Source organism: Indicator indicator, chromosome 26 (genome assembly GCF_027791375.1).
Source record: "Indicator indicator isolate 239-I01 chromosome 26, UM_Iind_1.1, whole genome shotgun sequence".
NCBI classification, from domain to species: Eukaryota; Metazoa; Chordata; class Aves; order Piciformes; family Indicatoridae; genus Indicator; species Indicator indicator.
The window spans coordinates 8,268,781-8,283,762 of record NC_072035.1 but is presented as its reverse complement, the minus strand read 5'-3'; the positions used below and the strand labels follow the sequence as shown (position 1 = coordinate 8,283,762).

At 45.0% G+C, this 14,982-nt stretch overlaps 1 protein-coding gene across 2 annotated transcripts; it reads right to left on the bottom strand.

The window, feature by feature from the left end:
• Positions 1-2: 2 nt before the first annotated feature.
• CDK2AP1 (cyclin dependent kinase 2 associated protein 1) lies at positions 3-13,665 on the bottom strand. 2 transcript variants are annotated; one of them, XM_054392991.1, is made up of 5 exons: positions 13,458-13,560; positions 8,848-8,856; positions 3,766-3,872; positions 2,810-2,936; positions 3-74 (listed from the first exon to the last, which is right to left on the bottom strand). In XM_054392991.1, exons 1-5 carry the CDS (start codon positions 13,522-13,524, stop codon positions 7-9), a joined length of 378 nt encoding a protein of 125 aa, XP_054248966.1. In that variant the 5' UTR covers positions 13,525-13,560; the 3' UTR covers positions 3-6. The 2 variants fall into 2 exon arrangements, with proteins under 2 accessions (XP_054248966.1, XP_054248965.1); XM_054392990.1 differs by lacking the exon at positions 8,848-8,856 and having other exon boundaries at positions 13,458-13,665.
• Positions 13,666-14,982: the final 1,317 nt, after the last annotated feature.

The following is a 14,982-nucleotide window of genomic DNA, read 5'->3' as shown; positions in this document are numbered from 1 at the left end:
AGCAGGCTAGGATCTTGCATTGCGTTCCGTCTCAGCCAAGCATTCACGAACTAAGCCTCGAGCATGGATAATGCCTGCAAAAGAATTGGACGTAATTTAAACCATCAGGTTCAGTTGTACTTGCAATGACAGTCCAGAGCAAGGTTTATGTATTTCTGTCCTGAATTGATAAGGCTAGCACAACATGCCTCAAAAGGGAGAGGTCCCTCACTTCCCCAACATCACCTGCTTCAAAACAAGTTTCTTTTTCCCAGACATGAGCTACTACTAAACAAGTTTTCTTTCCCAAACTGGCATTGAGAATTGAAAACAGATTGACCCAGGAATCAGAACATGGTCAGATTTGTAGGTCTGCAGTCACAGGTACATTTTTGTGCACTATAGGCCTATGTGAAATGGGAGGCTTAACAAAAAGGAAAAAACCACCTTTCCTACTTGTGAGTTGTTTTGCTACAGTGGAGTGAAAAACAAAAGGGATTTCAGGAGTCATTTTAGCAAACTCTAAAAAGTGTATGCCTTCAGATAGTTCTCTGAGAGGATGCATCAAAACCCAAGCCTTCATAATACTGTTTTAAACCCAAGTTGTCTCTCTTGTAAGAGTCAGAATAATTTTTTATAGTGTGTGCAAAAAGTTGCACTGGCTCAGCTCCCAGTGTAAATCATCGCCACTTTACATGCTGCAGTATCTACTCCCATCTGATAGACATAATGTGGAATTTTCCACTACAAGTCCTGTTGCCTTAAATTCCAGCAATCTGGACCTCGATTCTTAATCCTGGAACTAATCTAGATTCATGTTCACAGCTATTGAAAGAAAAGAGCTTGAGATAGATTTTAAAAGAGGGGACGGACAGACTTTTCTACAGCAAGCAAGATTGTGTTTTACTGACAGGACAAGACAGAAGGCATTTCTCTGTTCAGTCATGCTCCTTAACAAGGTGGAGAAAGGACGATAAGGCAATAGATGAGGTTTCATCTCTATGTAGACATAATGAATTCTGTTTCTAGAAGACTGCTGGCCCAAATCACAGCATCAGCCTTTACATCCAGGGAGTGCTGACTTGGGACTTGACACGTTCAAGAATTTGCAGAGGGTTAAACTGACAGGCAAGTAAAGTTGCATCCTGCAGCTGTGGGATGCAGAAACATGTACTCAAAGCAGTGTGTTAGACCTGGATCTGGTGGCAGGATGCCCAGTTTATGCAGCAGAACTAGCCTGAATTATGTAGAACACTGGGAATTTTGCCAATTTTAGAGGTCAGTAGCCTCTGTGCTTAGGAGAAGTGGAGGTGGGGACAGTGACTTTATTGAGGAATAACCTTCACATGGCCGTGGAGGCTGCAGTCGTGTGGTTACCTTCAATCAATTCTGCTCTCAGGCTTGCACATGCTCCTTCAGCCATCACTCTCCCAAAATGGCAAGAGAGGTATGTTTGTGACCAAAAGATGGCAGCAAAAGGTATTTGGGATTCTTTGTAGCACTGTGGAGCCACAGTGGCAGCTTTCAATCTTAAACCTGTGTTAGGTAACATACTCATTGGAAGAAGCAGCAAAACAACTCTTCCTCACCAAACTGAACCAGTTCAGAGGAGGCCTGCATCTGTCCTGATCTCTATCAAGTTGTCCCCATTAGCTTATTGCCATTCATGATCTATTAATACTGACTCAGGCGATGCAATAAAGAGAGACTCCAGCAACATTGATTTTAGCTGGGCCAGATTCCACTTACCACTCATCAGCAGACTTTATTGCATCCTTTCCCAGAACAGCTACTACTCATTTTATTGCATGTCACTGCAGATATATTACTCTTCCATAATGGTTGAGCCTTAAATAAAGCTTTGTAGTCTTGGGTAAATGTACGGGGGATTTGCAAGGTGGTGAAGTTAGTCTGTCACAATAACATTCCTATTCTGGGTTGAATGTGTGTGCCAAACTCAGCACAAAGACCAAGAAAAGGGAGGAAAAAGGTAACTACGTTATGCTGGAAAAGGACAGAACTTCCAGCACAACAGTTGTGAGTGGTCTTTCAGGGTCATTTCAGGAGCTGGAGCAGTGGAATGTCCCACTGCTTCTTCAGAAATATGCCTTGCCTGTCCTCTGCAGAGGACAATGTCAAGCTGATGTCAGCAGTGGGGCATCCAGGGGTTTCTTTTACACTGCAAGGAAAGAGCACTTATTACCTGTTTTAGCTGACAAAGCAAAGCTAGAGGGCCCTCATGAGCTAGGCCTAAAAGCTTCTACGTCCCTTACTTGTGGACTAATAATGACATCCACTTAACCATGGAAAGGAAGAACTTGAATGTTTGACATCTCAGTCTGAAGACCCTTCCCTGACAACCAGCTGGGAGTTTTGTAGCTCTTCTGTCCAACAGCTTTAGTGTGAATTACCACAATGTAGTATTTCTTCAGACAAAATGCATGTTAGTGAAGACTTGGCTCAAGTAGATGGGTGATGTATATGAGAAGAAGTAAACAGTGCTTGGCTGCATATTTTGGAGACTGGGGAGAAAAGGGAATTGAAAGGGCAAGTAAATCACTAGGAACTTGAAAGAACATACCCATTAGACACCTTGAGGGTTCCAAAATAAGGTTTGAAACATTGACTGAAATTCCCTTTGTGCACATGAAACATTTTGTCACTGGTTTATTTCTGTCAAAGACAGCATGAACGGAGTATCCCAAGGTTTCAGTAGCTTGTTAATTCACCCAGCTCAAGACAGCTGTCTCCATACAAAAGAAACAGTTGTCTTGAAGCTGCACACAAATAGTGAACAAACACAATTATTTTTAATAAATATAAACCTTACCTCTTTTTAGCCTCTCCATCGCACTTTTACTCCCAGCATATGTGGGTCTAATCTCTTTTCCTAATTCTTCTATGATAGCTAGAAGTTCTGCATATTTGCTCTGTGGTACTTGACTGCTGCTGGTACCCTGCAGTTGCAAGTAGATTAATTTCAATCAAATACTGCTCAAAACAAAACAATTACAACAAACAGCAACTGCAAAACAATGGAGGACTAGAAATAGCTCAGGAAGGTCCTTTTTCTAAAAAAATCAAATGTCCAGTTCTTTATATAAACTTGATTTTGTGTTTGGACACAATGGTTCAGGCTCTTCAAAAACTGGAATCAACTCAGAGGATGCAGCTGCAAGAATGGGACCTTAGGTGAAACAGAAGTTTAAACAGTCCTGCAAGAACAGCAAAACTGGGAACTGCTTAATTGAACTCCATTTCTGCTGTTTCAATGCTTGGGTGTGTATTTTGTGGAGAAATTAACTAGGCAGGGAGAGTGAGGAGGAAATAAAACAAACCTGCCCAGATCGTAAAGGAGATCTTAATAGGTCAAATACATTTCACAGAAACCTGACCACCAGATCCCTGAAGCAGCCCATGGACTGTGACACACTTCATCAGGCTAAATTTTAGAGCATGAATCTGGCAAAGGAAAACAGTATAAAAATACTCATTTTTTAACAAATAGTTTTAAAATATGTTAGAACCCTTATTATCAGAACATAAGACGTTTCACTGTGACTCAGATGGGATGGGACTAACAGTTAATTACTAACCAATCTCACTCAGCACTACTTAGCCTAATTTGATCCCCACCACATGTGCAATGAATCAGTCTGCCATTTGGGTTTGATTTCAAATCTTGGTGGGAGGGAGGAATACCTCGGATTACAGCCACAATCCACACTACTCTGCAAAGGCAAGGTCAATGATCTGATTAAAGAAAAACAACAAGCAGAGCTGTACCTGCATCCCTTGTGTATAGCCTAGAGAAGGGGGTCCATAGTCATTTATAAGCTGTCGATATTGCGCAGATGTTGCCATACTTGTGGAAGGAGAATGAACACTCCCAGCTGTAGAGAGAAAGGAGAAAAAAAATCTGTTATTATCTAAAGATTAATTAGCCTGTTATATTGGGACACATTTTCATCAATTCTTTCTAAAGCTGCGACCTCTTGCCTTTGAGCTCACCAATGATGATTCATAATCACATTATTTGCTAGGAAGAGAATGGTTAAATTAGTGTTTGTTTGCTGTACATTTGAAAATAGCACTGCCTCCAACATTATCAGTGTAAATTGTTTGCCTAAAAGTGAAAGAGTGCATCATGACAGGTTGTTCTGCCTAGGCAAACTGTAAATATTAAGGAGCCCTATTTTTGCCTATATACATTCCACATAGATGAGTCTCATGTACTGTGCTATTTTTACTTTTTCAGTGCAAGTTATCTGAAAGTAATTTTGCAACTCAAAGTGTCGTCACATGGTCAATGCAAGTTAACCTCAGTACTATTTTCAGCCAATGCCAAAAGTGTTCTTAGGGAGCAGTCAGCTGAGGTATATCAGATCTGCTGCTTGTCTAGGATCAGAGGCAAGGAGTGCTACTATTATCCTTCTTTGCGTGATATCAAATATTTTTAGCCAGTTAAGTTGTGCTGTGTTAAGTAAACCAAAGGAAAAACATCACCTTGGGTTATGGCTACTTTTTATAAAGTTATAAAAGATTATATTCAGATCTACAGGGATTTGAGTCAGCTTGCAGTTACAGAAACAAACTCTAATTGATGAACTGCTCCAGAAATGAACAATCAAAACACTTTTTCCCCCTTGCCCTGCAACAGTAAGAATCTGGGTTTGAGAAACAACTTTCAGATTGTTCTTAGGGGACTTATTCCCAAGAGTGCTAGAGCACCTGCTGGTTCTAAACCATATACTCAGGACTGAGGGAGCATTACACCATTCCACTTGTTCACTCTTGCAGCTAGTAAGTGCTGCTGCATCCACTGCTGCTGTTTCTTTGCCTGCAGGCACAGACCCAGACTGCCTGCTGTCTGGAAAAATCTTCCCCTTTACTAACTTCTTTGCTGAAAATTCCCAACTGTCTTTCATTTGAGGAACAGATCTCATTTACCATCCTTCATTTAAATCTAAATTAAATTGATGCTAGAAGTCACTGGGGCTCAGAACTATGTAAATGTCTAGCTTTGCTTCAAAGTTGCAAATTATTTCATTCATATGTCCCCTTGCTACAAAAACAAAGAGCCAGCAGTTACACTGTAAAAAGCACTGCTGCAGACAGTGAAACAGACTCCTGTCTTCAGCTGGGAATCTTTCCACTTCAGAATTAATCACAGAATCACTGTGGTGTTGCCTTCATTACAAGAAGAGAGCATGGTTTTAATATTTACTAGTTACCCAGTTGTGAAATCCTAAAAAGGCAAATGGGGCTGGTCGCTAGATCATCTTTGAAAAAGCAAAGCTTTTCTTTAAATAAATTTTATGGCATTACGGTCTGCATTTCCGGCTTGAAGGTTTCACACAGAGCCAGTTGTCACATTTTGCTACAGCATAGTAAAACCCAAAACCCCTGAGCAACACACAGAGTAGTGTGAAGGAACACCACTGTTGTCAGTTGTTCTCTCAATTAGTTCTTCACATTATCAGCTCAAAATGCTGACGCAGTTTCAAGATTTCTGTATGTACAACCTAGTCAATGTTTCAGGTCCAGGTGGCTGAATTTCAAGTTACCAAACATGACACAACAGCAAACCAAGTCCTCCAAGGATTTCAAAATGTTTCAAAAACATTAATGAGCCCCTTGTGCTGCAAGGTAAGAAGGTTTAATTACCTCAATTAAGCAGAGAAAGACTTAAACGATTTTTCCTCATGTAAAATAAAACAGAGAAGCCATCCTGCAAAGACTTGTTCCTGAACTGTTAGTGCAAGCAGCGAGCAGTCACAGACAAGAGCTCCAAACTGGTTCAGAATTAAGCTAAGGACTCTGATGACCAGACTCAGGACTCCTGCTCTACCCGCTGAGCAAACCTTGGTGCAGCCCATGTTAAACAAAAAAGATTTAATCACCACTGTGTTGGTTAATGCTAGTATAGTCACAGATAAATTTGTGATGGTTGCAGATTCTGTTGATTGACGCATTGACACGTGCTTGCTCTTGTAGGAAACAACAGAGTATGTCTAGATAAGGAAGAAACCTTCCTAGAAATGTGATGTGCCAAGACAAAGCAGCGAATGCAGGGGCTGACCGAGAAAGTTTCATATATGTGAAAGCCAGCAGCATGCAGCGTTGCAGTGGACAGGAGTTGGTCTCATCATGGGGGCTGGAATCCAGCAGTGACTCAGTCAACACTGAATGACAAAAACAAACAAGAACTTTCAGTAGGCAACTCTGAGTAAGAAGCTGCCGCCGAAGTGGGAGCATCCCTCCCGATTGGAATTAGCAGTCAGATCAACAGAGCTGCGTCGCTCCGGCAGCCAAGGGTGCTGTATTGTCTCCCGTACCCACCACATATGCAGAGCTGTGCTGCAGACACTAGAGGCCATCGCTGAGTACGGCATGCCCTGCCAAATGACAGATCCGTGGTAACCATGGTGAGTTTACCCGTTTCTTTGCAGTCTGCATCAAAAATGTAATAAGACATAATGCCATGCGCCGACCACTTTATCAGCAGCAGCAGGCCCAGAGAACAAAGAAAAGGATTTGACTTGGCTATGGTACCAGCCTCCATACACCCATGTCAGAAGTTGTGCCAGTCAAACTCAGCTGGGGGGGGGGGGGGGGGGTGTGTGAAATGAAAAATCCTTGATTTTACCTCAATTTAAGATGATGCAATCATGAAAATGAAATTAATTGTGGGGATATTAGTATCTCACAGGGTAGCAGACCTTGAGCTTTTTAACTTTGTATGTTAATCTCAAGGAGAGGCCCCGGACCTTGGATAACTATTACTCAATTAACCCAAAATGCATCTGCATATCTGAACATCCAGTATATTTCAGACTTTAAAAAATAATAATTAAAAAAAAATACTAGCTATTGCTATTACAGTTAGCAAGAAAAATTAGGCCAGGAAATCTCACAGTCAATATCCAGTCAAAAATCAGTGTCACAATTAGGTATTCACTCGAGAAAAAAAAAAAAAGAAAAAAGGAGGGGGGATCTAAATTGAAGCTTGCTCTCTCATGTTAAAATGACAATGGAGACAAGACAGTTAAGAACTGACAGGATCTGACACCCTGTATCATAGCCCAAACTTTCTTAGTACTTGCTGCTGTTTAAAAACAAAATTAATATACACATTTTCCTCCATTCACTTTCCTAATTAAATGTACCCAAAACCTTTTATAGACCCATTTATTCTTGTGCCAACATCTTTTATTTCTGTATTCAAACAGAAGACCAATCAAACAGAAAATGCCAGAAGCATTTTCCCCACAAAAATATAATGATTTTCTCGTTAATCAATATTAATCTTCATTAATTGAGTAGGGGCTCTCTAACAATACAGCAAACTAAAATAAGATTCTTATGTCAAAATCTTTTCCTTCCAGCAGTCTCTTTGAGCCCATATTGACACAGAAGAGACAAAGGATCTAGAATCAATCTTTGTTTCCATAAACTCCTACTGACCAGGAATTTTCCTATGAATTTCTCACAGGTTTGCAGGGAATCCCTTCAGCACCTTTGCTGTCCCCAAGCCTGATCAGTGATACCAATTTACTGCTCTAAGTTTTAAATCCTAATTCTATTGCTGCTGATTGCTGGAAAAATAACTGGAAAAGCAGCTTACTGTGCTGCTGAAGGAAGCAGTGGGATTGGGAATGCTGGGGTACTCTTCCCTGATCTGATCCCAGCAGATGCTATGGCATTTACACAGCTCAACTGCTGGTTTACTCTCACAAACAGCAAAGTAAAATCAGGAATAGTTACTGAACTCACTGAGTTACTCCTGTAGAACTAACTAGGACAAGTCAAGAACCAGCTCCATTGAATACGTTTCTCTACGGCCCTGTGCTTTGTAAGGTTCCGTCAAACTATATAGGTAAACTACTGCCATTTTAAAAACTCTTTGTACACACAACCATGAGAACTTGCAAGAACCTGTACCTTGTAGTTTATCAAAGGTACATGGTTCAGCCTGTGGAACCTCAGTACTTCTCCCTGTGTTTCACAGTCTCTTCAAGATGAAGTAGCCTGCAACAGAAAGGCTGCTGCCATTTAGTTGGCTAGTAGTCATCACCTCTTCATATAGAGCGCAGTGCTGGCAGTGACTGCCACTGCCACACAACTAGAGAACATTCCTCGTCTGCTCCAGATGACGGCAGTTTGATTCCTGACAGCACGAGGTATGAGACAACCAGGGTGGAATATTTTAAGTTTGAGGATATAACTTCAGCTGGTGTAAACCAGACAACTTTGCAACCAACTACATGAGAAAAGTTCATGTGAGCTGCTCTGCCAATCTACATTGCAAGGCAAGTATCTTCCAGCACAGGGGAGAGGTAATAGCTCCAAGTAGCATGGCCTTTTCTGTAGCGAGTATCTGAACCCAGCCTGAATCACAGTTGTAGTGTTCTGGCTGATTACAAGAATATTTGATTCCTTAGCCCCTGATGCACTTTGGTTTAAGTTCAACAAGAACTCCTTGCCGTCCATGGGACACCACATGCACATCCACACAAGCAGATCAACTACACAGACAAGCCACATACTGAAGTCCATGTGAGTTGCCAAACGCTGAGCGAGCATAGGCAGCCCCCATCTCTCCCCAGCCTTCCAATAAATGTCTTAATTTAAAATAATGGACCTTGTTCTCATTTGCACAAAACTTTCCTTATAGCTCTGCCTGTGAAAGTTTTATTTTCAACCACTCTTTCCCCCTTAAACAGCTCTTGTGGTAGAAACAGACCTTTCTTTGAATAAAACTATTTCCTTTTAAAAAATCCAGTGTGCGCACACATAAATATGTTCTCAAGAACTGGGACATTCTTTGTCATAGCAGCCAGAGGCCTTGCTCTTTTGATCTGTCACACTCTAGGCCTTTCCTCTAGTACCCTCATTCTATTTAATCTTTCCATGTGGATAGCGGCCATGTTTTATGTCTCCTCTTTCCACCTCCCTGACTTTTTTTTTTTAAAGCAGAAAAGAGTCACTTGGACTCCCCACCATTCTTCTTTCCTATCTTAAGACAGGCTATTTCTACACCAGCAAGTTATGAGGCAAAAGGAAAGGAACAAAAGATGAAAGCATTTGGTACACATACACCACATGTAGCTGGGGTGAGGGCGTATGTTTAAAGATTAGATTTTAGTCTGGTCCCTCAGACTCAGGCATTATGGATATGGTCCAAAGCTGTCCAATTTTTGGTTTTCACCCTTCTGTTCTCATTAAAAGCATAAAGTAAGCATCAGTGCTGCACAACTGCAGCAGAGTTTCTACTTTATTTTTACCCAAAAGTTAGCATGAACCAAAATCACCCTGCAACTCAGCCAGCATCTGATGGGTGGGGGGGATGATGAGATTTACTGACTGTGAAAACCATAGCAGTACTCTGAAGCTAAACATGCAGGTAGACAAAGCAAAAAAATGCCAGTTTTCTAAATGTCCAAACAAGTCCACTTGAAAATTGCTAACTCTGAAACATGTTTAGTGTGCTTCTTTTGCGATAATTTTTTACTTCACATGGATTTTGAGAGATCAGAGAACCAACTTGAATCAGAGCAGGGAGTATAGTTCCTAGAAATTATCCCCTCTGCTAAGGCAAAAACACTTAACTCTCTGTTCTGCCTACAAACAGTATTCTTTCCAGTCCTCCCACTCTGAAAACAACTTCTCAATATGGACAATACCAAACATGAGCTGTCTCTGTAAAGGGAGAGAAGCAAGCCATTTGCTCATGCAAGTCTCCACTGCAGTCTTAATATACAGAACAGTCTGGCGTGCTTGTATAATTTCTCAGGAGTGAATGAAGTTGCAAGTCACTGCCCCAGTTAGGGAAACTCTTTTTGTTTCACCTCTCAGTGAGAATTCACACCTTTTCACCAAGAAAATTCTGTTTGCTACAAGGTGTGGCAGGTGCACTGACAGACTGCTGGTCCTCAGCTACAGCAGTACCTGTTGTACAGGTCACCACTTGTTCATGTGGCGCCAAGACTCAGCTCCTTCTCTTGTCACAGTGTGATGGAATTTGTTTTCCCAGATACAAGTTTTTAAACTTTATTACAGGAACAAGGTTTTTGTCTTGAAACCTGCTATTCCTGCAAGAATTAGGATAAAACTAAGGAAAATCTTAAGCTGTTTCTGCTTGCTTCCATTTCTCAAAACTACTTTTCTTTGACCTGTGCATAATCTGAACAAAACAGGAATGCTGGTGAATGTCCACGGAGCCAGAAAACTCATGGAAACGAGAGGAAAGACAAACTACAGACCAGTTCACAGCTGGTGTAAATCTCTCTGGTTCCACTGAAGTCAATGGATACTCTGCTCCAGCTCAGCTCAGCTCAGCAGCTGGCTCTCTTGCAGAGAGAGAGAGTTAAACAATATGAAGCACAAGACAGATGAGGAGGAAACTACTTTGCAGGATTCGGTATGATAAGCAAGAAAATACAGACTAACAGCCCAGTGTGCTACACACAGGGGCCCAATTCCCAGGGCACAGCCCCTCCAAGAAGGAGACTGATAATTTGGACAAAACCGTGGGTAAAATGTCACCACTGACCTGGGCAAAGGGGAAGAGGAACAGGCACCAAATTCTGCTGTGACAACACATTCTCCTTTCCTTCAGCCTGGTGTAAGGCAGAGGAGTCAGCACCCGGATGCTTCCAGCATCCTGAGTCACTTGCAGAGCAGCTGTATCTTCCTCACCCACAGTCATCCCCAGATCTGCTGACAACCCACAGAAGCTTCTTCCCTATATTTCTCCCCCACTCTCCAAGCAGCTCCTCTCCCTCAGGACTTCAGTCTAGGTTTCTGAGTCCCAAACATGCTCCCATGCAAAGAACAGAAGGCAGTCATGCACCAACCTCAACTGCTTCACCTCATCCATCCCCTAACTGAGAGCAGTTTAAACACGATTTTGCAGACTGGCCACTCTCAGCCTAAACTTGAGAGGAGTTAGCTCTGCAGCAAGGACACAGCTCCAGAGCTGAGTCGACACTGTTTCCAAATACTCCTGCACCAGAAGCCCTGCACTGCAGGGAAGCAGCGTTACCTCCCAGAGGACAATCCCTGTGAGATCCACAGCTGGCCAGAGCCCTCCGTCGGCTGAGACCAAAATATTCAGCATTCATACAGAGAGGCTTCTGCAGGGCTGATTTCAGGCCAAAAGGGACAGATTTCCTGTTTTCCTCTCCTCTGCAGGACAGGGCGGGAGGGGTGGTCATTCACCCCAGGTTTGGAAGCAAACCTAGGATTTATCCTCCTATCTGGGGGGGCATTTAATTTAAGAACAATAGAGAAGCAATCTCCCTCAAGTCAGAATGAAGCTCCAGAAAGGTGGGGGCCATTTGCAGTCATATCACTCTGAATGCGATATGTGCAACTGCAAGGACTGCTTTGTCTAACTCCCTTGGCCTTAGGCCACGGTGCTGGCAATACCACTAGCTAGAGGAAGAGCTGGTGCGTGAGGATAATGGCAGAAGACAGGGAGGAAAGAGAGAGCCCATTTTGGATTCAGGGGAGGACGTTCTTTCAGTGGAAAGATTCTGGAGGTGTTGAAGATGATCCTAACTCAGAAGAGAGGACAACTTAGACAGGAATAGTTCCAGCATGACAGCAAACTGCTGCTAACTTGCCATTATGAGGGAAAAAAGGGAGGGTCGGGAGGGAAAGATAAAAAACTGAATGAAAGAATCTAAATGCCGGATTGCAGCTGGAGCATTCAGGAGCACACATGCACGGCTGCAAGAGGACTGGAGACAGAAACTTCACCACTCAGCTCTCATTGTGAGCAGCATGTCTGACCCAGGATTCTGCAGCTCTCGCAGCAAAGCAGCCAGACTCGGATTCCCCCATAGCATGACCTAATCCCCACCCCTCACCCACCACCGCAAAATACCACCTTTGTTTTCCCTGCAATTTTACGGCCGTTCCGGAGAGCAAGGCACAGGTTCTCGTGGGAGCCGACAAGAGAACGGTTTCCCTTGCTGGGCTTTGTTTTGTTTCTTTTTTTTTTTTCCTCCGGTGACACTTCTGCTTTTTGTCAAAAAATCCTTAGCACATCCCCTGCTTCCTGACCCCTCTACAGAGCAGCGCTAGGGCCCACGGTGCTCCCCACATACAACTCAGCCCCACCGAGCTCAGCTCCACGCAGGATCGAAGTGTCTGAGGCACAGGGACCTCGGTTCATCCACCGGCTGGTGACGATTCCTTGCAGTAAAATGACACTGCTGCTCTCCCGGTAGCTAGGATAGAGGTGCATCTTGTTGATCCCTCTCGTTCGTCAATCTCCCAGGATTTCAACCACAAACGGAGCTGCAAAAATCTGCCAAGGCAAATTTCCCTCCCTCCTAAATCCAAGTGCAAAACTTTCCCTTCTCAAAAAACCCAGCCAGATTTCTGGCTGCGGATGGTTTGATGCCAGCCCTGCAGGCTGGGGCTGTGGGGAAGGGAGGCAGGAATATTAGTTTTAAGTCAGAACCAACTGCTCCATCTTGGTTCTGTTTAATACAGAGATTATTAGCGAGATCCCCTCCAAATATCCCACAGCGAATCTATTGCCGCTGCTGCTTTGTTCAAACTGCACCGATTCACACACTCCCTGAGACGGGGACCCACTTTCACAGCAAACACCTCGGCACAAGAGCAAACAGCCGCCGGCCACTACGTTCGGAAATCTGGGGGGGGAAGGAGGACGGAAAAAAATAGCGGAGGAACGTAGAGGTAAAATAAGAAAAAAGTTAATGCCGTCAAGGAAACTTTTTAGAGAGGAAAGTTAGAAAGACTCCTGTACAGATGCAAGAAATTGGAATGTTTTTTAAAAAGAGCTTTTATAAAAAAAAATAATTACAACCGCTGCTCCTCATTCCTAAAATCCAGGGAGCGAGAGGGCTCGTCCGCCCGGGCTGCTCCGGGTAGACTAAGGGAGTGGGGACCCAAGACTCCCCCTGAGGCGATGGCGAACCCCCGCCGGTAGTGGAGCGGCCGGGGTTAGGGTCCCGGTCGCCTCGTCGGCCTGAGGAGCGCGGGCCGGGGCGACCCCTCCGCCTAAGGAGAGCGGCTCGGTGGCCGCGCGCGGGAGGCGAGGCGCGGCGCGGTGCGAGCGGCACTTGCAGCGTCCCGCCAGCAGCGGTCCTCGCTGAGGCGCCGGCGGAATATTCCTGATCCAGATCAATCAGCCGCCCCGGGGAGCCGAGCATGGAGGAAACCCGGCGGCCGGAGCCCCGGAGCGGTAGCAGCGGCGGCAGTGCGGGGCAGGGCCGGCGGGCATGGAGCCCCCGTGGAGGGGGCGGCGCGGTGCAGGGCTCCCGGCGCCGGCCGGCGGGCGGGCGCTGGTAATGGCGGCGCGGAGCCGTTGCCCCGCCATACCGGAGTGGGCAAAAAAAAAAAAAAACTCGAGTCTGGGGCTTCCCCCCAGGTGCGGCACCGCGGCGACCCGCCGCACGCCTCCCAAACTTGCCACCCAGTTGCCGCTGCGGACTTACCCGGGTTGAGGGGAGTCCCGGGGATGTGGGCGTTCAAGTTGGGCTTGTAAGACATTCCCAGAGACATGGCCAGCGGGAGGAGGAGAAGCGTCCTGAAATTCAGTGAAGCGTCTCCGTGTCTCCCAGACACTTTGGGTTGTTTACAGCAGTAGCAGCACCGGCAAATATGGCCGTCAGTTATATTGACACCCACAATGCAATATATCATCCATACATCATGAAGAGACGTGGATCCAAAAACTTTGGGGGAGAGGAGGCAGCCACCCGCCGCGGCGGCCCGGCGCCCCGCGCACCTCGGCGCGAAGGGGGCGCGGAGGGGGCGCGGCGGCAGGGGGTGCCGCGGCCATCCCCTCACAGACAATGGAGCTCCCCTCAGGGACGCCGCCGTGAGAGGAGCCGGGCGGGGAGGGGAGAGAGGGCGGGAGAGCGGGCGGTGGGGAGCCCGGCGACGGCGAGAGAAGAAAGGGGGGCTGTTTTAATTAACTTCGGAAAGTTTTGGCACAACTTCTCATTTAAATCGGCGCTGCCCGTGGCGGGCAGCGGGGGGGCCGCGGCTAGCAGCCCCTGTCAGTGGAGAAAGGCTGACGCGTCCCTCAGGGTGGCCCAACTGCCGCTGCCTTCCCGCCTCCCCCCTTACTTCAGATCAAGCGTGCACCTCTGATTTTTTTCCTCTTCTCCCCCCCGCTAATTTCGACAGAAAATACCTGTTGATAATTTTAGAATATTTTTTTTCCCCTAGATGCCGCCAAGGACAAATCTACCTTTTTTTTTTTTTTTTTTCCCTTTCAAACCACTGTTTCTCTCCACTTGGAGATTGAAGAGTAATGTAAATTGCAGCTTCCAGTATATTAAAAAATAAATACGAATCTCCTTGACAATTTACTTATTTTCAGCTTACGAGGACTAGTAAAGCTCTTCCCCCACGACCCCAAACCAAAAAGAAAAGAAAAAAGTAAATTTGCATGTTAAATTACAAAGTTTTTCAGCCTGTGTCTGCCACTCTGGGAGTCACCTTTTTCACTGTAAGATATTCAGGTTTGCTACTTCTGTCAGTTAATCACAAATATATCTCTGTAGTCATTAAACTACTTTAGATTTATACCAATAGAACTACTCAGGACCTGGACAGCCTCTCATCTGGTACACAGCTTAGCCCGAAACCCACAGGACCCACATGTATGCCTTACTTACCAGAAGCCCCTCTGAGAAGGGTGAGGTAGTTGGTAGTTCTATTGCACATGCTAATTAATGTCTATCCAAGGCACTGCTCTTAATGCTGGTGACAGCAAACACAGAAAGCCCGATCCTGCTCCTTGAAAGGCAGGAACAAATTCTTTGTGAGTGACACTGACTCAGGCCCACTGTGACTCTGCTCTGCAGAGGGAGGCAGGTAACATCTCCATTGCAGAGACACGGAAACAGTCACAGAACAATTAGATGATTTCCTCTGCATAAAGGAGAATTGAGGCAGAGTGGGAAAAGCGAGCCAGCCTTTGAACCCCCTCATGCCCTAGCAACTGCACAC